Here is a 22,132-nt window from a genome sequence, read left to right on the forward strand (position 1 = left end):
CAGATCTGTTGGGTCCCAAAATTTTGTCCTTATTATGGAAGTTTTTTTCTATTGTGTCCTTAATTTGGCGGGGAGTTTGTTAAGAGAGGTTCCACTGTACCATAGTAGTTATAGTTACACAATACACATATACAATTAAGAATTGGCTGCAATATAATGTCAACTTTTCACTAACATTAACAACACTAGCTAGGTGCTAAACTGTATGCTCATTGATATCCACTCTTTTTAGTTACGTCTGTTGACTGTTGAACATTCTATCAGGGTTACTAGAGTAACTGGATTGTTGCCAACATGCTCTTTCTAGTGTTTGAGGGCATGCCCTTACAGCTAGGACATTCAGTATTTAAGATCAAATTTGGTGTATAACAAGTTTTATTGTGATCACGGGTCATTTTAATCTAGACATCTCCAGCAGTGGTAATACCACTTTAAAGCCATCATACAGAGGTTCAGCAGTACGGTATATATAAGTTTAATTTACAATTGAATTTCAGAGTTTGAATTGATGCACTATAGCCAGCAATGTGGCAAGTGTTCTGAAAGAGACTTTCCAATTATTAATTTTTACCTGGGAGGAGGTTAAAATGCCCACTGGTATATCACAGTAAAAACAAACTAGTGAAGGTCACTACTAATTTCTGTCACTAACTCACTATTTTTGAGTAGTGACGTTCACTACTTTAGTGAGATTCAAAACTCAATCTTTTGTAGTGACCCTCACTATGTAGTAGTGAACATCACTGCATGGTAGTGACATTCACTACAAAATTAGTAGTGAACATCACTACACAAAAATAGTGAGTATTGTGGCAGACATTAGTAGCTTATAGTGACCTTCACTAGTGCATTTTTACTGTGTAAGATCACTTATGGTAGGGAATTCTATTTGTACCAGCTGCAGCTCATGCACACAGATAATTATTTCCCTGATAGTTTATGAATATTCAGTTTTCGATGTTTTATTAGAGTATTAAGTTTTATTAGAGTAGTTCACTTCAGTTTAATCCTTACTCCCTCCATTAGTCCAAAATTAGTTAACGTTCTTCCCTTCCTTTTTTAAAATTTAGATATGCTTAAAATTTAGTTGCTTCCAATCACTCCTAAAATAAAATAAAAATTACCTCAAGCTTTAGAGAAGAGATCTGCATTTCTCCTAGCTCTTTCTACTGTATTGCCTAAATAATTATTTTGACAAGGATTTTTTTTGTTGATTTTTAAGGTTTGTGGGCCACAGTTAACAGAAAAATATTTTTGAAAAATTATTTAGGTCTCCATAATTATAATGAATGCATTCAGGATTGTTAGCAAATTCAAAGATATTTTTTGCATTGCCTAGCCTCAAAAATATTACCCCTCAAAATATTTAGGCTATATGGTAACATTTACATATTTATGAAAATACAATTACACCTCAATCTTCTATATGTGACCAGATTTTACAGAACCGATCCAAATCGCACATCAGGCAAAATCAAACTAACACCACCAGTGGATAGCTACACTATCGTACTACACGTTTTGACCCTCAGCACTCAGTAAAACTACACGTGGCTGGTTTTAACAGACGTCTTTTCTGGGTGGTGTGGAGTGCTTAAATGGCGGTTTTGGGCCTTGTGAGGGACCTGGCTTGGCAAGAATCAGTGGTTTACTGGTGGACAGTCTTATAATGTTGGCCAGGCGTGTTCTCTGTTGATTTTGCTACATATCAGCCGCTAGGGAGCCAGTACAGCCCTGCAGTCTCGTGTCTGGACTCCAATTGTGGTCTGCCTCCATTTTGAGGTCTATCTCTTGCCCTCCCCGCCACCCCCCAGCTTCCACCCCCCCACCCCCCAGCTTCCACCCCCCCACCCCCCAGCTTCCACCCCCCCACCCCCCAGCTTCCACCCCGATTTTCTATCTTATTTGGCGGGAAACTGTACTGTGACAAGCAGCTACAAGTACTGGAAGTGGCTTGAAAGGTAACAGATTGATGCATCTTTTGTGTAAATTTCATACGCGTGCTTGCTATCCTTGGAGAGTTTTGCTGGTTTCAATTCTTTAAAACCGTTTATCTCGAAACTTCTAATGTGCGATTTGGATCGTTTTTCCAAAATCCAGTCACATATATAGTTTCCTAGCTAGTACATAGTACACTAAGTACAAACAGTAGAAGAAATTTGCCCTTGTACTATACTCACATGCACTATGGTGCACAGTGTAAATTAAGCATCAACTGGCAGTTTTTAAAAGCATAAATTCTGACTGCTCTATTAGAGTATCTTGAATTTTGCTTCATAGCAACCTTTGGCTTTCCCCCTACTCTGTTTCCTCCTCCCAAGTTAAGTTTCATTAGTAGCATCAGCCTATGGCAGTAAATATTACACACTAAAGAAATGATCAATCTAATATCAGTAAATTTATGTGTATGCATAGTACAAGTTTTAAATGTTTCCTGAGATAATCCAATTGACAACTGTTATGTTATACGTATAGTAATTCTTACATGACGTATGCAGCAAATAATTAGACCATATGAAAGCTTTACTGTAGTACTAACATTGATAGTTTTAGTAAATGGTACATATAGGACCTCTACTTGGCATGGGTTTTTAAATGAGTTTGCAAATGAGTTGCCCGGATGAACCCTTTACTACAATGTTGACATTGATGGGGTTTCTCCCCTGAATGAGTCATTAAGTGACGACGTAGAGTAGTTGAATCAGTAAATGTCTTATTACAGTGTTCACATTTATATGGCTTTTCTCCTGTATGAATTCTTAAATGACGCTGCAGATTAAATGATTCGAGAAAAGATTTACTGCAATGTTCACAATGGAAGCGTTTCTCTCCGGTGTGGGTTCTTAAATGCTTGTTTAGCTTTGAGTTGCTTGCAAATTTTTTGTTGCAGTGACTGCACTGATAAAGCTTTCCTCCTGAGTGAGTTTGTAAATGACAATGTAGGTCATAAGGTCTTGTGAATACCTCACTGCACTGTGTACACTGGTGCTCTCTTGTATGAGTGGGCAAATGACGTTGTAAGCTGAAGTTATCCCTAAATGATTTTGTACAATGTTGACACTGATGTCCGGTATGAACTAACATATGGCGCTTCAATTTGCTTTCTTCATAAAATGACTTATTGCAATCATGGCACTTATAAGACTTTCCCTCTTTGTGTGTTTTTAAATGACGGTATAGACTACTAGAATATGAAAATGATTTACTGCAAAGATGACACTGATGAGGACTATCTTCTGTGTGAGTCCTTAAATGATGCTGTAAACTGTCCGAGTCTGCAAATGATTCACTGCAATGTTGACATTGACGAGATTTCTCTCTTGTGTGAACCCACAAGTGACGTTGTAGATATCGTGAGTCGGCAAATTGTTTGCTACAATGATGACATTGGTAAGGCTTCTCTTCACTATGAGTACTTAAATGCTGGCGTAGAGTACTTGAATCCGCAAATGATTTGGTGCAATGTTGGCATTGGTGTGGCTTCTCTCCTGTATGAATTAAAAGGTGACGTTTCATGTTAAATTTTGTCTTAAATGATTTACTACAATACTGACACTGGTGGGGTCTTTCTTCAGTAGGAGCTTCTACGTCTGACTCCAGACTACTTTGCTCAACACTTTCTTCATTGAAATATTCATCTTGACTTTCATAGTGAATTTCTACATGGCTTTGTAGGTCTTCATTTTGTGTAAAACACTCACCGCAAAACTCACATTGAAAGTGTTCACTATCACCAGCTGGCAATGACTTTAAAGAATAGATAACTTCACGAGATCTTGAGGATGAGGATGTGGGATGGTTATTTTGGTCATGTCTCCTGATATGTTGTTGAAGGTTGATCAGTGTAGTAAACACTTCTCTACATTTTCCACACTTGAACACTTGTGGATTAGCATCACAACAAGCTTGACTGTACTTCAAGTGAAGATCAAATTTACTTTTGTCCACAAATTTTACTTTGCAGTGAGAGCAAGTGTAGTTGGCATCTGCAACAAGAACAAATAAATACCACATTACTTTTAAGAACCCAGATGTCTATAGTTATAAGTATTGAATTAATGGTTAATTGTACTGTAAAGTAGCCAATGAGTTGTCAGAATCACAAAAGCCATTTAAATACAAAGGTGATGAGATAATTGGCCAACCAGATTGGCTGATGTGGAAATTAGTAGCAGATTTTGTAACAAATTAGGTATTGAAAGAATGATGATTTCAGGTTGCTTACAAAATGTAAATGAAAATTTTGCACATGTGAGTTGTGAACGTGATCATGTGAATGCTACTCCCAATATTTAAATGTGCTGAATAACTAGCTCAGTATTCTCCTGGCATTGTCTGTCAATCTAAGGCGACGAATAATTTTCTAAAAGTAACTTGTAAAGAAATAGCTCACCTGTGTAAATATCACAACGTCTGAATTGTTCGATTACATTCACAAGCAACCTGAAATCAACTGTATCACCAATTAGAGGTTAATTGCCACACAGAACTGCACTAAAACACAGAAGGGTGGTCACTGTGTGATTATTGGGCAATCACACACATTTTGGGAATAATTGTACGTGTAACAGTCAAAATTTTACTTGGCTTTGCTTCATGCAATTTTGGCTATTACTCGTATAATTATTCCCTGATTACACTCAAATGTGTGTGATCACCTACACACTAGTTATTTTTGTGATGCTAAATTGTAAATGAACAGACATCATGTATTTAGTAATTTTAGAATCATTTAGCCATTCATAAATTATTATTTTAATTGCATAATCACATTATTTATACGTATGCATACATAAATTTTTGGCTAAGACTGTCTGATCAAATCTCAACTAAAGAACTCAGGGTCTATATAAACATACTAGAAATCTTTAAAATACTAGAAATGCATACCAATTGTGATTTGGAATTTCAAATGACAGACCTTGATTCAATACTGTTACAGGAGTACTCATACCAAGTACCTATAGTAAAAAGCTTTGGTGGTAAAAAAGTGTGACGAAACCCCTCTGTTGAAAAAATTGGCGGAAAAAACTTTGGCGATTGAAATAATATTCGCCAAAGTTTTTACCGCCGTAGTTTTTACTGTAGCTACGGTACGTAAGGATAACAACAAGGTGTTAACTCGTCAGTTAAGTAGTGTACTAAGTGTATAGGTAGCTAGCGTTGTTTTTGTAGCAGTACTTTTGTAGCTACTGATCTAACAATGTCACGCTAGCAAAGCCGTGCTTCGCTATCTCCTGCAATACTGAGGGACCGTATTTATTTTTTCAGTAGCAGAGATTAGCACATATATCAAAGTATTTGGCCAATCCGTCGCAAGATGATTAACTAGCTGATGTGTGAATGGGAAGCCTCGGGGAAGCCGGTTGTAAATGCTATCCAAAGGAGTGCTTACAAGTGTGGGACACGCTTTGAAGATCTCCAAAGTCAGATCGATCTTTATTGTGTGGTGGTATGAGCTGACCTTCATCTCAAGTTATAGTTACTCACTATGCTTGTATGATCATCTAAAATAATTGGTGAAAAAAACTCTGGCGAATTAAACACTATTCGCCAGATTCGAGTTTTATACCGCCAAAGTTTTTTACTATACGGTATATCCTGGTCTAAAACAACAGTCTCTCCTTCAAACACATGCTATTACAGATACAAGCCGTGGCTGTTATTTGAGGGTGGCTGTTATTTGAGGGTGGCTCTTATGACAAGGTTCAATTGTGGCTATATATACTATGCTGGGGTCATTATTAAGCAAGCTACAGCTTTTACCTGGTGTACAGTAAAAGTACATATATCTGATGCATATATGTTGTCACTCATAGCAGTAAGTTACCGATAATTTGATCCACTGGTAGTCCCAATAGTTTGACATACTGCTCACCATACCATACTAATAGTTCTGTGCCTGGTTTAATATCATCAATGGCATGGCAGTAAATATTACCCTGGTATTGGAATGATAATAAATTCTGTTCTTCTACACTTCTAGCATAATTGATAAATCTCAACCAATTAGCATGTTTCTCATTCTTGGCATCAATGTAGTAAGACTCAGAACCATTTTTCCTTATCTAGAGAACAATGAATTATTATTTACAATAACACAGTCAACCATATACCAACCTCCCAGAAGTAACTTGTATCAGTTTCATCAGTTACATCTTCTTTCTGTACCACTTCTCCCTTGTAGGGACCAATTCTAGTCCTTCTGGGTATAAACTCTTTGGCAAACACTCCCTTTCCAACATTCATAATGGAGGACATCTTCACTGTAACCTGTAGTGGTACTGGTACACTGGTAAAGGATTTAGAGTCTTGGTCCCACCCCCGGGATTCATCCAATGGTATTAGAGGACCATGTACTGGACAGTCACCATGGTATGGCTTACCACAATTGATACAAACTACAAACAGCAAAACAGCGTTAGTGGATCTCCATGCTACCAACAATGCATAAACAAAATGTACATTATATAGAGATGGGACGATACATCAAGTATATTGCCATATCAGAAATACAAGTATCAATAAATGATTTGACTATATATATCATGTATCGCAATGTACATATTGGGTGAATCAACATGAATATTATTACCGTAGCTGTTTTTGTTTATAAATAAATTTTTTTTGGAATTGTTGAAATGCAGATGTCAATTTACAATGACCAAATTATTGAGTTAACATTGTCACAGAGTTAGAAAACAAAAGATATTCTGTTTCTGTTTTAGAAAACACACTGCTTTGTATATAGCAATTCTATCGTTGTATTACGGTATTTTCAGGACAATGTATTAAAAAGTACTTTCAATCTTGATATTTCTGGTACATTATTATACGTATATGTACCCGTTGCACTATTGAGTGTTTGATTATAAAGAAAAATGGTTGTTTTTGGCACACAAACTTTCTGCATTCTAAAGATGGAGGTTAATGGTATCAGTTTGTGACAATTACAACCTGCATGCTAGCTACATCACAGGCAGTTTAGACATTTCAGATTCAAGATTTCCTTAAATATAGATCACTAAGTAACAAATCTATTCTGCATGGCTAATAGGCTATGTGTATAAATTATGTATTTCAAGATGTATGTCCAGGTTTAGAGAATAGTGGTGGCTACAAAATGCCACAAAATGGAAGTAAGGAGTGTGCATGTACTGGCTATATCTCAAAGAAATGTATTTTCTGGTGGTTATCACACATGAACACCGCATGTGGTTACATCACAACCTCACATGACACATGGTATATAAGGGAGGGATAGCGTGCATTGATTCAATATATGTCAACCTCTTGGTGATTGGATTTCCATACACAATCTCCACTTACAGATCACATTGTCATCACCAGTGCTCTCAGAATGATGAGTGGTAGGAATATCTTGTAATGGAGTCAATCTTACACTGAAGTCTGTAATAGACATGTGTACATACTGAACAATTCATTGTCACCATAGACTAATGGTATGTACAGTAGTATATAGTATAGTCACTATCCACTAGGGATCTGCAAGAAGGCTACTTTGTAGCAGGGAGTCACAACCATGTTACTAAAACTCAGAAAAAAATCCCAGACAAGCGTCTGAGTAGCCACACAGCCTGGGATCCTGGATTTCCTCTGCATTCAATGTACAATTACTTTAAAACTGGCACAATCTACATTAACTACAAGTGTCAAAAGTTTACAGTTGATCATACAATAGCAATCCACTAGCTAGTATAGCTGCAGGAATAAATGACCTGCATTGCTTTTTTATTTCTATGATCCCTACTCACAAACATACTTTCTTACACTTGTTTGCTTAGTATACAAGTACGCAAAAATTTCCAACTAGAGTATACGGACCATAGCACATTGATAAAGGTACTGAAACAAGCTGGAGTAGTGCATCATAGTAAAACAATAAGAAGCGTTATATCCCTACTGTGCTCAATATACCATAATGGAAATGCACAGTAGGAATATAACACTTCTTATTGTTTTACTATCATGCACTACTCCAGCTTGTTTCAGTACTTTTTATTGATGTGCTATGATCCCTACTCTAGTTGAAAATTCCAATTATTTTGTGTACTTGTTTGCTAATTTTTTTATAAACAATTTTTATGACTGGTGAACCCACGCATACCACATCAAAAGAAAACAACGGCACCGTGCGTCCCAGCTATATCAATTATCGTCTGAAAAGTGAAGTATCCATTGTCAGTGTTGGGGGTAACGTGTTACTTATGTAACGCGTTACATAATAGTTATTACTTTTGTGGTAACAAAGTAATATAAAAAAACAGGCTATAAAACAGGAAATATAACTCAAGTTACTTTACTTACAAATGTAACGTGTTACCTAAGTAATGAAGTTACTGTAACGAGTAGAATATTACATAATATTATTACTACACGTAACAAAGTTACTAATCTTGTTAGCAATCCACTAAGTAATGCCTAGCCACAACGAAGTAACGAAGCCTACTGAATGAAGCATAGTCACCAGCTTCTTACTTATAACCAAGATTTGCACATTGTCCAACAACACAATCATGTCACGTGGTGATAAGGTGATAGTTTCATATGTGACAGCTTAAGGCTGTGGAAACAAAGTATTATGATATTTAATATTATTATAGTTACTTTATTTTATGGATAATATGTATCTGTAACTAAATAGTTCAGTTGAAAGTAATACTCTATGTAACGAGTTACTTTTAAAAAGTAATTGCCCCAACACTGTTCATTGTCAACTATGTACAACCCGTTGCACAGCATTACGAATCAAGAACTGTTTGAAAAGCACCTCTGCAATCAAAGTAGCCACTAACAGACGATCTCCATTACGAAGGGAAGCCATCATGTACTACCACCAAATCGACACTTTTTGTTGTCAGCAAAGACGAATGGGACACAAAGGAGGATACTGGTAAATCCATGAATGCATTGTACATACTGCAGTATGCCAAAAGCCACCTCTCGGGCCAAAGCAACGTCAAACAGTGAAAAAATCAAGTCCGTAGCCTTAGCCGTTATCAAGAAACTTGTTGCAAGCATTTTGGGTCGATCTGAAGGCTTGTTTGGACTTAGTTTTACCTAACCAATACTGCCTCATCATCATCTGGGGAAAAAAAAGTGAGGCTGGTTTTTGGTGATTTTTCATGGCACGCCTTTGTGGTCCCTACTATACAGTACTATCGTACTGTATGATACAGTATTTTATGTCAACCAACATGTACCACATCAAAGGAAAGAATGGTACTGGCCAGACATTATATTAAAATCAATTGAGCAAGTCAATGCATGCCCTTACTATACAATACTGGAAAGTGCATGATGTTGCCATTCTGCTTTGTTTTCAGCTTTGTTCCACCTAAACACAGCATTACAAATGAAGAGCAGTATGAGAAGTGTCTCTGTATTCAAAGCAATCACAGAAATCGGAAAACATGTGGCCTGACTATCAATTATACAGAGAAGTGAAGTGGCCATTTCACTTCATTTTCAAGTATGTTTACAAACAAAGAACAGTATGAGAAGTGCCTCTGCACTCAATCCAGCCACATCATTACACATGTTATCCATACAATTTACTTACTATACAATAAACCAGCGAATAGCAAATCGGCATGCTTAGAATTTGAGTTAATGTATACTGGGACAGACAGCACAGCTGATGTGGCTGAACTATCAGTCAGGAATAACGTTCAGTAAATCAGTACTAGAAGTCCTCACCTTTCTTCTTAACACCTTCAGGAGTCTTCTCCATGTCATTGTCAATTCTTTTCTGCTTCTTATTCACTGGAGAACACTCATCAATATCTGCCACTAAAGAACTATTCTAATAAAACACACAGCAACAACCAACACAAAATACTAAAATATAACTAGTATGAAAGTGAACACTTCGATAATTCAGTATTCAGTCCATTTGTATACGAAGAATTTAAGTTCAATCAGGGATCAAAGAAATAAAGTATAGTGAAACAAGGGAGGTCGATATACCTGAAGATATACTAGTGAACATTGTAATTCCTAATTCAGTCATGGGTCCACTAGTACTGTATATCTTTGTTTCACTACTTTTATCTTTTGATCCCAATCTAATTTAAAATTCCTAATTTTTCCTTTTACTATGAAAATCCACACATAACACATTAAAAGAAATAATGGTTCCTGGCTTATTGCTTTTTTCTGAATGCGCATTCCAACTATTGATTACTGAAACAGTAAAGTGACCAATATGTATTGTTTCAGCCTGTTACACAGCATTATAAATGAAGACCATTGTGAGAAGGGCCTCTGCAATCAATTTAGTTGCAACAGAAAATTCGGACGGCTCCTGCTGCAAATGTAGGGAAGCCAACACTTGGCACTACTATGAACCAACACCTGCGCTGTCAGCAAAGATAAATGGAAGATACTGGTAAGTCCACAAAGCATGCACAGCCCAAAAGGCACCTACCTGTTGGGCTGTCAACACTGAAAAATTAAGCCTGTAGCCTTAGCCATTATCAAGTTAAGCCTGTCAGAAGGCATCAGTCAGTTGGTCAGGCAGTCAGTAGAAAATTCCACTGGATACTTTCTTTTAAATTTTGTAGCAACCTATCAGGTTGGTACTTTGGGCTTCTAACCAATACTGTCAAGGCACCATAAAGCTGGTTTCTTGTCAATATATATATATATATATATATATATATATATGTACCACTCTGCGTGGGCAGTTCAAAGGCACCGCCAGTGCCATAATTTGTATATTGCACTGCTGCAGACCGCAGCGAGTGCATTATAACTTATAACGCACTGGTTGTGGTTTTGTAGACCACAACGAGTGCATTATAAGGTATAATGCACCGACCGCAGTGCAATATACAGATATTGCACTGGCTGCGGTTTTGTGCAGCATAGCACAAGTGCCGGTGGCGAAGACCACTACGACACCTCACCTAATAGGTGGAAAGACACTTCACAGATCACTCGAATTCTTTTATAGCCTGACATGAAAAGGTCGATTGTGGGCCATAATGTCACCAATACGTATAATGTTTACAAGCAGCCAATGGCGATCGAAAAAGCCAACGCGGGTGGCCACAACTCTAGTCTACATATATATAAACGTACTTATACACCTTACTAGTCTGGTGCCATCTTAGCCCAGATTAAACTGTAGTCCACTTCGACAATGACTCAATAAAACAAATATATTCTAAAAAATACTAACCTTTACGTTCGATTGTGGTAACCAGTTTTGTCATGCCACTAGATTCGAGTTTAGCCAGTGTGAATAGTAAGAATTATACTAGTATCGTTTAGTAGTTAGGTTTCGTTTACTTAAACCGTCTATTTAGCAGCTTTTTTTCGCTCGAGAGAATCACTATGGCGATTAGTCTGGTGCTTAGTCTATATGGGACGCTGAGCACTACATGATGAGAGTCGAACAGCGAATGCAGGTTAGTGATATAACCCATAGCGTACTAGCTTTCAATATCTCAGGTGGCTGCAGTACTGCAAGGGGAACGTCATTGCAACGTCCGGCTTGGTTACCCACAATCGATGTTAGAAACCTGGCCTTTATAAGTGTTACAGCTGTCTTGTGAGACTCTCCCCACCTATTAGGTGAGTGGTACATAACAGTTATACAACGTGCACTCGTGCTCTGCCTGTATAAATGCACTTGCCTTCGGGCCTAACGGCCCTCAGGCTTGTGCGTTTATATCAGGCAGAGCACTCGTGGCCGTTGTATAACTATATAATATATATATATACAGGAGTGGATCCAGGAGCTGGCAAGGGGAGGGGCACAAACAGGCTAAGTTGTAGGAAAGCGAGATTTTCTTGTTAGTGCTGCATTTTTTAAGTAGCAAATAATCACCACTTAGTAGTGTCTCACTGTTGATTTTAGAAATTTTGGCTTTTGTAGATGGTTTTAGAGTCTTAAATACTGTGTAAAAGGCTATTAATCTGTTAAACGACAGCATACAATAATTATTTTTAGAGGCGTTTAGTACGCACGAAGGTTCTGGGGGCAATTTCACAGCTAGTTTGCTTTGATTTCAAGTGAATTTGTAATAAATGCTACTAAAATTATTATTATTTGCATATCGTTTTCATGAGTTAATGGATCTGGTCCTGACATAAAGTTTAGTATTTTAATCAAAAGTAGCTATGGTTCCTCCAAAAGGTGAGGAGGCATTTGCCCCAAATGCCCCATCATGGATCCACCATTGATATATATTATAAAAACCTTCATGATCCCCAATGTACAAAACTAGAGATTTAGAGCCTTTCCAGTTTGTAACCTGCATGTGACTTAGGGCCAGAGCCCACAATCCTGGTCTACAGCATTCACCAGACCACTTTTTAGCTACTTGTATTTTGTAAAAAGATTAAGATACTCTAATAGAGTAGTCATCATCATCATGATACTCTAATAGAAGTCATTGCATTCTGCTTGCTAAGCCATTTCTTGCAGTGCAAAAATTTCAGTGAAGCATCTACATGGCACTACGTTGTGTTAATTGATCATGCATTCAATTAGTAACTTCAATCAAAATTATTTCCAAATCTCATGAAAAACTAAACTTTTATAATTTTGCATCATGGGATAACAGGTGAATATTTTAGGCTCCAGATTAGGCCTGAGCCTATTATGCTCAAAATTTTACCTATTATTCTTTCCAAAAAATTCTCCTATTATTCTTTTTTTTTAATTCTTGTATCCAGCCTATTATTCCATAATTATTCTCATTCAGTATATATCTGTGGCTAGTCGCTTAGTTTTCAAGATGTTGCTATAAGTAGTTTTGTCCGAAATAATAGCCATATATGAAGCATTCCACCTTACACATCATTTTTCTTTCCATAATAGTTACAGCAGACTTAGAATAACTATCTACAGTAATAATTCAAGTGTATTTAATTATTAGTGTATTATAATAATATGCTGTAACTACTGTATAGCTACTAAATTAGGTAGATAATAATGCTCAAAGACTTGAAGAAGATACACTGGTATAAGATGTACAAGTTTCCAGAATTGCAGATAATCATGCAGTTAAATCCCTGATGCTAGCTGCAGATTGGTAACATGAATCGATCTGACTGCTCTATTAGAGTATTAGAGCATTCTATTAGAGTATATCGATCTTTTAGAGGCTTTTCAGCTCCTTTCAGCCAGCACTCCTGTCAGCTTTGTATCATTTGTAGTAGCTTAACTCTTTCTTCTAGGTAATCAAGAAGAGACATGCCCCCTAATTCCACTGATTACTCCCGTGGTCTTCCGATTATTCTAAAATTATGCCTGTAACCATCCTATAACTCCAGAATTATTCTCACAAAATTGGTGACCTATTATTCTCAAGTTTATTCTGGCATAATAGGCGCAGGCTTACTCCAGATGCCAGTTGTTTGTGTAGTTTTTTAGTTTTTCATGAAACACAAATGTCTGATTTAAATATTACATCAGATCAATAAAAGTATGCATATATATGAACCTCTATTGTACATGGATGGCTGCCTGACCACTTAAAGTCTCTGGGCTCCGGCCCTGATGTGCCTTGGCCACAAAAATTAAAGTTTTAACTATGAACATCAGACCAAGTGTTAAGTTTGACTAAAGACTAAAAGCCAAAGTAGGCATCTCCGCATGGCAAGGAAGATCAATGAGATGTAGCAATTGCGGATACTTTTCGATTGTGGGTTTCAAATTTTCGTCCTTGACCGTCCGTTGACTTAACACGAATTTACGGTCGCAGATCTACCTACAATGAGTGTGTGTGTGTGTGTGACCCCTCGGAGATCCGGCAAACGGCCTCCAGCTTGTGGTTTAAGCGAAACTGCTCAGTGCCTTACCTTCACGTTCATGTAGCCTGTTCTCACCATGGACTGTATCGAGCTCCATTTATCATACTAACACTGTATTCCGTCTTGTTTCTTCAGCAGCTGCTAATCGACTAATCGTCCTCTCAGCTCTAGAGCCTTGCCCTCGACCCTCTCCTCGAACTGCCCTACTCTAGTGTAGGCGCATTAGTTAAGCGCTTACGATTTTATTACGACTCCCCAAGGAGATATGATTATGATCTGTGAAAGGAATGAACAAAGCCAATTTTTCACGATGGACAACGATCAAGCCATAGATCCTACAAATGGCTAGCAAGCATGGCTATAAATGACATTATCCTTAGCTATATATTATTTGGCACGGCTGCCCCTTTGCCTGCAGGAAGGGGCGGCCGCGCCAAACTAGTGCTGAGCTCTGGCTCTGCTTGGGATACGTATTCAGGGGCGGATCCAGGGGGGGGCACAGGGGGCACGTGCCCCCCCACCCCCCCTCCCTTAAAAAAATGTATATAAGATCGAGATACTCTAATAGAGCAGTCAATCACCAATCACTCTAATAAAGCAGTCACAGTGTTCATGGGGAAATGTAGCTTACGTGATATAATATTTGGTAAAGGATAACTAGCTATTATTGTTGTGACCTTTGTTTTTTTTTTTTGCTCTTCAACTTTTTTTCAGCAAGGTGCCCCACCTCTTTCCAGACTCTGGATCCGCCCCTGGTATTTACAGGTTCATGGAACGGTCTCATGGTAATAAATATACGTGTGTATAGCTAAGTACGTACAAATAATGCATACAAATTTCATGCAAATTTCTTTTGTGTAAAAAGAAATTTTTTTGTAGCTATATGATTTAAATGAATGACTGCTTTATTAGAGTAGTTGTGCAAAAATTTTCTCGCTTGGCCAGACCTCTTTTTCTCGGAACTGCACTTTTCGCTTATAAGCGCAGTGCCGAGAAAAAGGAAAAGAGGTCTGGCCACGCAAGACTAGTGTTAGAAATTTTCGTAAAAGTTTTGCATATCTACAAAAATTATTTGGCAACAAAAAAAAAAAGAAAAGTTAATTAGCTACAGTGCATAGCTACTTTACATAATGGACCATGCTAGCCATTTTCAATCAGAGGGGCTAGTGTGCCTGTAGATTGCTAAGTTATTTGTTGAAAAATGGCTTATTGTTTAATAATTTCATGTTTCAGATCCTGATTAATAATACTCTAATAGAGCGTTCAGATAAAACGGTCAGGTGCATCAAGAAGATTGTAATGAATAATATGCCATCCTCCCATATTGGTTTACGCTAACTTTCTGATCTGAAACACAAAACAATAAGTGGCTTTAGCCTAATCCTTTGTTATAGCTATGTGTGTTAATTTATTCAAAATGGCAGTCAGTAAAATATATGTGTGTTAGTGTGTGCAGTATCAAAAGTCTGTCAAATACAGTAGCTATACTGTGCAAACAATTTTACACCATTTTATATCTATTATGTATGATTTTCACAAAAAAATACGTGAAATTGCTGGTCCAGTTAATGTTGCTCTAGTACAATTTTACGGATTGTTCATCATAAAAATATAGGGCTTGTCTATTTCTATACACTGTACCTTGTTAGTAGAAAGCCTTCCCTGTATTATATTAGCTTGCTATTTAATGGTATACCCCACATTAGTGGTTTGCTAGTGACTTCAATAAGGGATTTCCCTATTTTTAAGGTTGAGAACTCTGAATTTGATCGGTCCATTTCATGATCTAATTAATTCACTACCAGAAAAGTATGCCATTAAACGTCTATGTTTTTTCCATGAAATGTTAAATCGCCTTTATGAAATGTACCATGAAAGTCAATTCATGGTATAGCATGGGTTGTTTCATGGGCCATGAAATGCATCTCCAGATCAGATTATCATGGTAATTTCATGGCAATCTCAGAGTGCAGTACCCATGAAATGTTAAAATTCATGGGATAAACCATAGGTATTTTCATGGGTATTTTCATGGCAATTCCATTCACTGTATCTGGTACATAAAGCAAACAAAGGACACTGGTAATGTACATAGTATTGCCCATAAAACTATTATTATAATTTTGGCATTGTTGTGGTTTCAACTTTTGCAATTTACAATAGTATGTTTATGGAGTGATTTAATTACTGCCCTGTGTTACCTGTTTTGACCCCTGATGATCTAGTAAATGGAATAACACACATATATGTTAGTGCATTTTTTGAATTCCATTTTTTACATTTTCTTGATCTAGATAGCCAAATCAATGGTCAACCAAAGTTTCAGCTCTAGTATTTTCAAAGTTATACAGCACTACTATACAGGAGCGTAGGGAGGGGGGTTCCGGGGGGTTCAGGAACCCCCCTGTAAAATTTAGACTTCTGCAAGCAGGATCCTAACACACCATTTAGTGTGGCAGGACAAAATGAGTGAGCAATATAGTGTAATGGCACAGCACAACAATTGATAAAACTTACATTCATCTCTCAGGGAAGGATTTACAGAGGTAACATGAGCCCTCTTCAAAACTTGTTAAAAAGATCGATATACTCTAATAGAGCAGTCAGGTATATACTCTAATAGAGCAGTCAGGTATACTCTAATAGAACATGCATGTAAATATCCATATCCATATGAAGTTTTTCAAACATTCCAACATTCCTAAATGCAAAACTTAGCATGATCTTATACTACTATAGCTTTGGTGTGCAGTGTTTAAAGATATAGAGCTCCAGTAATTTATCACTTGTGTTATGCAAAATGAATTCATGCTATGCATATTTGCATAGTTATAATGTTTTGATTGTCATTTGTATCAGTGGATTCATTGCTCCTTTACCGCAGTGAGATATAACTATCACTTACAGATTACTATATGTGTCTCTATGTGTTATGCTGTCTGTTTCCACTAGGTGACTTTATCTAGTACTACCCTCATCCCAGGGGCACTTAATACATCATAATTAATGTAAAATATAGCAATTTGCTGAGTTTTGATTTATTAAAATATTGAAAGCCTCTCAGTGGCTGGGGGCTGCGCCCCCAGACCCCTGCTTCTAGTAACTCAATGCTGGTGCTGGAACCCCCCTTCAAAAAATCCTGGCTACGCCCCTGTATACAAAGTGGCAACAATAGAAAAATTGATTTGTACTGTAACAATACAAACAAAAAACTACAGGTACATAATCAAATGGTCATAACTTATGAATGCACTCCTTTGCCGAGATGCAAATCACACCATTGGATTTTCCATGAACAGGCAAACCATTGCTGGATTCCATCCCTTCCTATGACCAGGGTAGAATTAAAATAACCACTCAACAACACCAACAGTAAAAGTAATTAATTTTTATTGCAGTGCATCAAAAATGAATTAGTGAAAGTAGAGATCTTTGTCAGAAGTATTACGTTAAAGTTGTTTTTCCACAATGTGATATATTGTCCAGGAATCTCTTATTACGTTCCATGACCATATATTAATGTCTAGTGACTTTAGTGATTTTGTAGAGAATCTAGTGATTTTAGTGAATCCAATGGATTCACTGAAAACTAAAATCACTGGATTCACTAAAATCACGGCATTCACTAAATACTAGATTCACTAAACCCACTGGATGCATGCAGTACTAAAATCACTGGATTCACTATAACACCACCCTAACCTGTAGCTATACAGCTAGTCAGGTAAACACAACTAGGTATACCCACTAATTAAATTAGCATTAATGTTCCTTCCTTTTACCCACTTTAGAACCACTTGTGGCTGCCAAACTTGGAATGCACTGTAGAGATTGAGATACTCTAATAGAATGTTCATGTATAGAAATTCTAAAAGAGCATGCAGTGATGTAATTGGAGTACTCTGATAAAGCTTGGAATAGGGCCCAAGAGCTGTGCTCTTTATGTAATCCTTCAGTCTATCAACATTTTGCAAAGTGCCTGGAGAAATGTGTAATAGCATGTCCGCATTATCGTTTGTTTATGTGTTTAAGTCTGGAAAAAGGGGGAAGCACTATTACCTGGACTGGATTCTGGACTGGAATCTGGACTCAAGTCTATTTCAATACATACTAAAGGGTGCTACGGTTTTTGAAACACTCTAACAGAATGTTCAGAATTTTCATGGCACATACTGAGTAGAGAGAACATAGACATGTATATCTAGCTATGTTGACATAGTGAAACATTGTAAGGCATGCAGTGTGGGTGATTTCCATGGGTACAGCAATCTCCCTCCAATGTTTCAGATTGTTTTAACTATACAGAATTCAACAAGCAAGTGTAAACATACATATAAAGGTGTGGTATGTGTGCAAATATTATTAACTGTTAATTAGATCTTTAAAGTTTTGTAATGTTGTATATACAATTAATTATAGTATCTGGTAATTTGTTCCACAATTTAATTGCATCTTGGTAAAAGGAATATTTAAATAAGTTAACTCTTGTAAATGGTTGCTTGAATCTACTTGAATGTCCTCGGGTAGGTAAATTGTTCCCGATGAGTGAGTTTCCTGTTTCAATTTCAACAAGATTGTTAACAATTTTATAAATCATTGCTGTCTCAGGTTTTCCCTTCTAACTTTTAAGTTAAGTGTTGTCACTGCATGCATCCTGTTTAACCTGTTAGTGACACTAGACTAATCATTACATACAAACCTTGCTGCTTTTCTTTGTACTTTTTCTAGTTCATCAATATTAGTCAGAGTATAGGGTGACCAAACTTATCTACACAGGAATACTCTATTATAGGTCACACTAAAGAAAGATAGCACCTTTCCTTTTATGCTTGTTGGACATTGTCTTAAAAATTACACTGCAGAAATGCTTGGACAGTATTTGCTTTGTTGCATAACGTGGAAGTTTCAAGAAGGTGTTTTGTCAATATGAACTCCCAAGTACAAGCTTGGCTTGTGAAAACTTGCTGAATCTTAATATTGGTAATGAAATGTTTTGCAGCAAAAGGTGAAGATTTATTAGTTATTCTTAGATTTTCACATTTTACAGAATTAAATTTCATCATCCAGAGCTCAGCCCATTCTCTGTAGCGTGTTGATGTAGGGTTTTATTTTCTTCTAGAGAATGAATCTCTTGTGTACAGAAGAACACCATCTGCGTACAACTTTATTAGAGTAGTTAATTGTGTGGCTGACGTAGTCTCGAGCAACTGATCCTGTCCTTGTTTTGTCATCCTCACCCAGTGACAAAATAGTAAAGGCAAGTCACCTACATAGGTGATTGTGAAAGCAATTAAACTATTTTAATAAAACAATCACAAACATTGGAGTTGCAGTACCGTGGAATTACTCACACTGCAGCTAGATCTAAATGGTATAATATTATATGTTTATGCAAGTCATGAATTGTGGTAGTCTACATTCTCTCTACACAGTATATATGTACCATGGAAATTCTGAACATTCTATCAGAGTGTCCAACTAGCACCCTTTGATGAGTGTGGGAGAATGTAGTACGTATTGAATTAGACTTGAGTCCATGCAGATTCCAGTCCAGTCCAGTCTAGTCCAGATAATAGTGCTTCCCGAAAAAACGAATTTAGTCAAAAACTAGATGGCATATCACTCTTTTTCAAAGTCTACCTTTTTAGTGGCATTTAAGTGTAGGTCCCTCCACCAACTATTAGCATTTTTGGACTTGGTTATCTATCCACTCCATTGCCAGTCCTATTTCCAAGGAAGTATTTTAGGGCTCTTACTTTTCATTGTTTACATGAATAATTAGCCATCATGTGCTACCATCTGTAAAACTCAATTATTCATTGATGACATCAAAATTAATACTTCTGCTTGCAACCTCCATGATATTGCTGCCCTTCAAAATGATTTAGATTCAGTGACTTAGTGGAGTAATTATTATAAGAGATGAGATATGTTTTTTATGATCCTAAGAAGAGTGTACATCACAGAGATCGGCATGCACAAGGACCTTGGAATTACAATATCATTAGACCTGTCTTGAGATCAGTACTAAAAGATGTAATTCCTTAGGTATATAGAATGTTGGGGATGCTCCATCACAGTTTTAACCAGTACCAAACAGGAACAGCCAAGAGAACATTGTTCCTATATCTTTGATGCGATCACAAGTTGTAGTTATTGACCATGAAACCTAACCTTATTAAGAATATTACACTTATTGAACAAATCCAAATGAGAGCAACAAGTTATCTGCAGCTCCAATTATTATGATAGACTCAACAACTCTAATTTGCTATCCTTAGTGATTTAACAAAATAATTTTTATATTGAATTTACTCAAGCTGCAAGTATCCCTTCCCTCTCTTCCTTCAAATTACATCACTGGTAATGGAATTACTAGGTTTTCCACAAGTACATACAAATCATGTTCAGAACTGTAGTTAGTTGACATTTCTTCTTCAATAGAATCCCTCAATTATGGAATGCCCTGCCCCAAATGACCTATCTGTCAAGACTAGAATATAGCTACAATTTGTTTTAATGGACACATACTTTAGACATGACAACCATTGCACACACCATTCTGTACACCAGTGCAGTAGATGCTCCAGTATACCCCACCCCTTTAATGTAACTTTTATAAGAATAAGCAAGCTGGAGTATATGTGACTAGGCCTGCAAAAACAGGGCATGTGGGCTCATTATTTTTGCCTACTATATTTCAAATTTCCTTGGCTCATAACTTTTAATACTATTATGCTATGGCAATGTAATTTAATAGGCTTTATGATGCAAGTTACAGAATGCAAATATTCTGTTCCAATACTGCGATATTACTGTAGTGTAACAGGGTGTAGTTTGTGCCCACATGCCCTGTTTTCGCAGGCCCAGTCACATAGACAGATTCACCTTATAATTACATTGGTTACAAGTACTATTAGTATAATAGCTATGATTATACCAATAATAGTCTGACTTCTGGTGCAAAGTTGATACACACACTAAGGGCTCACAACACCACTGTCTGTAGTGTGACTCTGGTGCACTTCAATAGAAACTAAATGATAGCTATAGGTTGCACCTAGCTGAACTCTCTACTGAAAGTGACTTGTAATGCAACTGAATTGTACATGTCTAGCTCAATGGTGACTTATGATGTATATAACTCTACTGGGAAACTTGTAATGTGTAGCTGGACGCTCTACAGCAAGACTTGTTATGTAGCTAAACTCTCCACTGGCCGTGGGTGACTCGTAATTGTGGCTGAATTCTCTACTAGAGGGACCTGTAATGTATGCTCTCTACAGGATGTTACATATGTAGCAGCACTCTCTACAGGGAAACTGGTACAGTGGAACCTGCGTTACGGTCACCTGGATTAAGCGGTCACCTTTGCATAACGGCCATGGTCACGAGGTCCCAAATTTTTTCCCATACAAATGTATGTATTGTGGTCTGCATTAAGTGGTCACCTGTCTAACGCGTATAACGGCCAACCAAGAATTCGCCTATGAATCACTGTATGCATAACTTTATCCTTCGTATAGCGGTCGCTTCCTTTTATGGTGGCTTGTTGAGCCGATGGTCTGACACCACGGCACCGTTTCAATTAATGCGCAATTATCACACTTCCTGCCTTTCAATGAATGCTATATAAACTATCAGGCTTCACTGCTTAAACATATTCAATAGCTATAACCAACATTCATAGCAAGCTCACCTTGCCCTTTCTGTATAAAGACTAGTAAAATTGTTACTGTATTCGAGCGACTTTATTGCTTTGGCGCGAGCCTCTTTATAATAATTACTCATTTATAACGGTCATAGCCACTAAAATGCTGCAGACCATCTTATGCAGGTTTTCTCTATAACAGCCACCTGTATATAAAGGCCAGATATATCTGGTCCCAAGGTGACCATTATAGACAGGTTCCACTGTATAATGCAACTAAACTCTACAGGGAGAATTGTTACATACGTGTAGCTGAACTGTCTACAGGGAGATTTGTAATGTAGCTGAACTCTCAAGCTCTACTGGCCTGGGGTGACTTGGCACATAGCTGAACTCCTTACAGGGAAACTATAGTTATGTAGCTGAACTTTCTACAGGGAGACTTGTAAGGAAGCTAAACTCTCTACTGAGTGACTTGTAATGCAGCTGAACTCTCTACAGGGTCGCTTGTAATGTGGCTGAACTCTCTACAGCAAGATATATGTAGCTGAACTCTCCACTGGGTGACTTGTAATGGAGTTGAACTCTCTACCAGGAGATTAGCAATGTAGCTGAACTCTATATCAGTGACTTGCGACGCACTTTCTACAGGTTGATTTGGCATAGCTGAACTCTCCTAGAGGGTGTCTTGTG

At 37.3% G+C, this 22,132-nt stretch overlaps 1 protein-coding gene across 1 annotated transcript; it reads right to left on the bottom strand.

The window, feature by feature from the left end:
• Window positions 1-2,342: 2,342 nt before the first annotated feature.
• LOC136255253 (oocyte zinc finger protein XlCOF6-like) lies at window positions 2,343-14,001 on the bottom strand. Its single transcript, XM_066047983.1, has 6 exons — window positions 13,837-14,001; window positions 9,721-9,813; window positions 7,330-7,410; window positions 6,121-6,401; window positions 5,831-6,068; window positions 2,343-3,986 (listed from the first exon to the last, which is right to left on the bottom strand). Exons 1-6 carry the CDS (start codon window positions 13,883-13,885, stop codon window positions 2,575-2,577), a joined length of 2,154 nt encoding a protein of 717 aa, XP_065904055.1. The 5' UTR covers window positions 13,886-14,001; the 3' UTR covers window positions 2,343-2,574.
• Between the last annotated feature and the right edge of the window lie 8,131 nt (window positions 14,002-22,132).

This window comes from Dysidea avara, chromosome 1, assembly GCF_963678975.1.
Source record: "Dysidea avara chromosome 1, odDysAvar1.4, whole genome shotgun sequence".
In the NCBI taxonomy this organism is placed as follows: Eukaryota; Metazoa; Porifera; class Demospongiae; order Dictyoceratida; family Dysideidae; genus Dysidea; species Dysidea avara.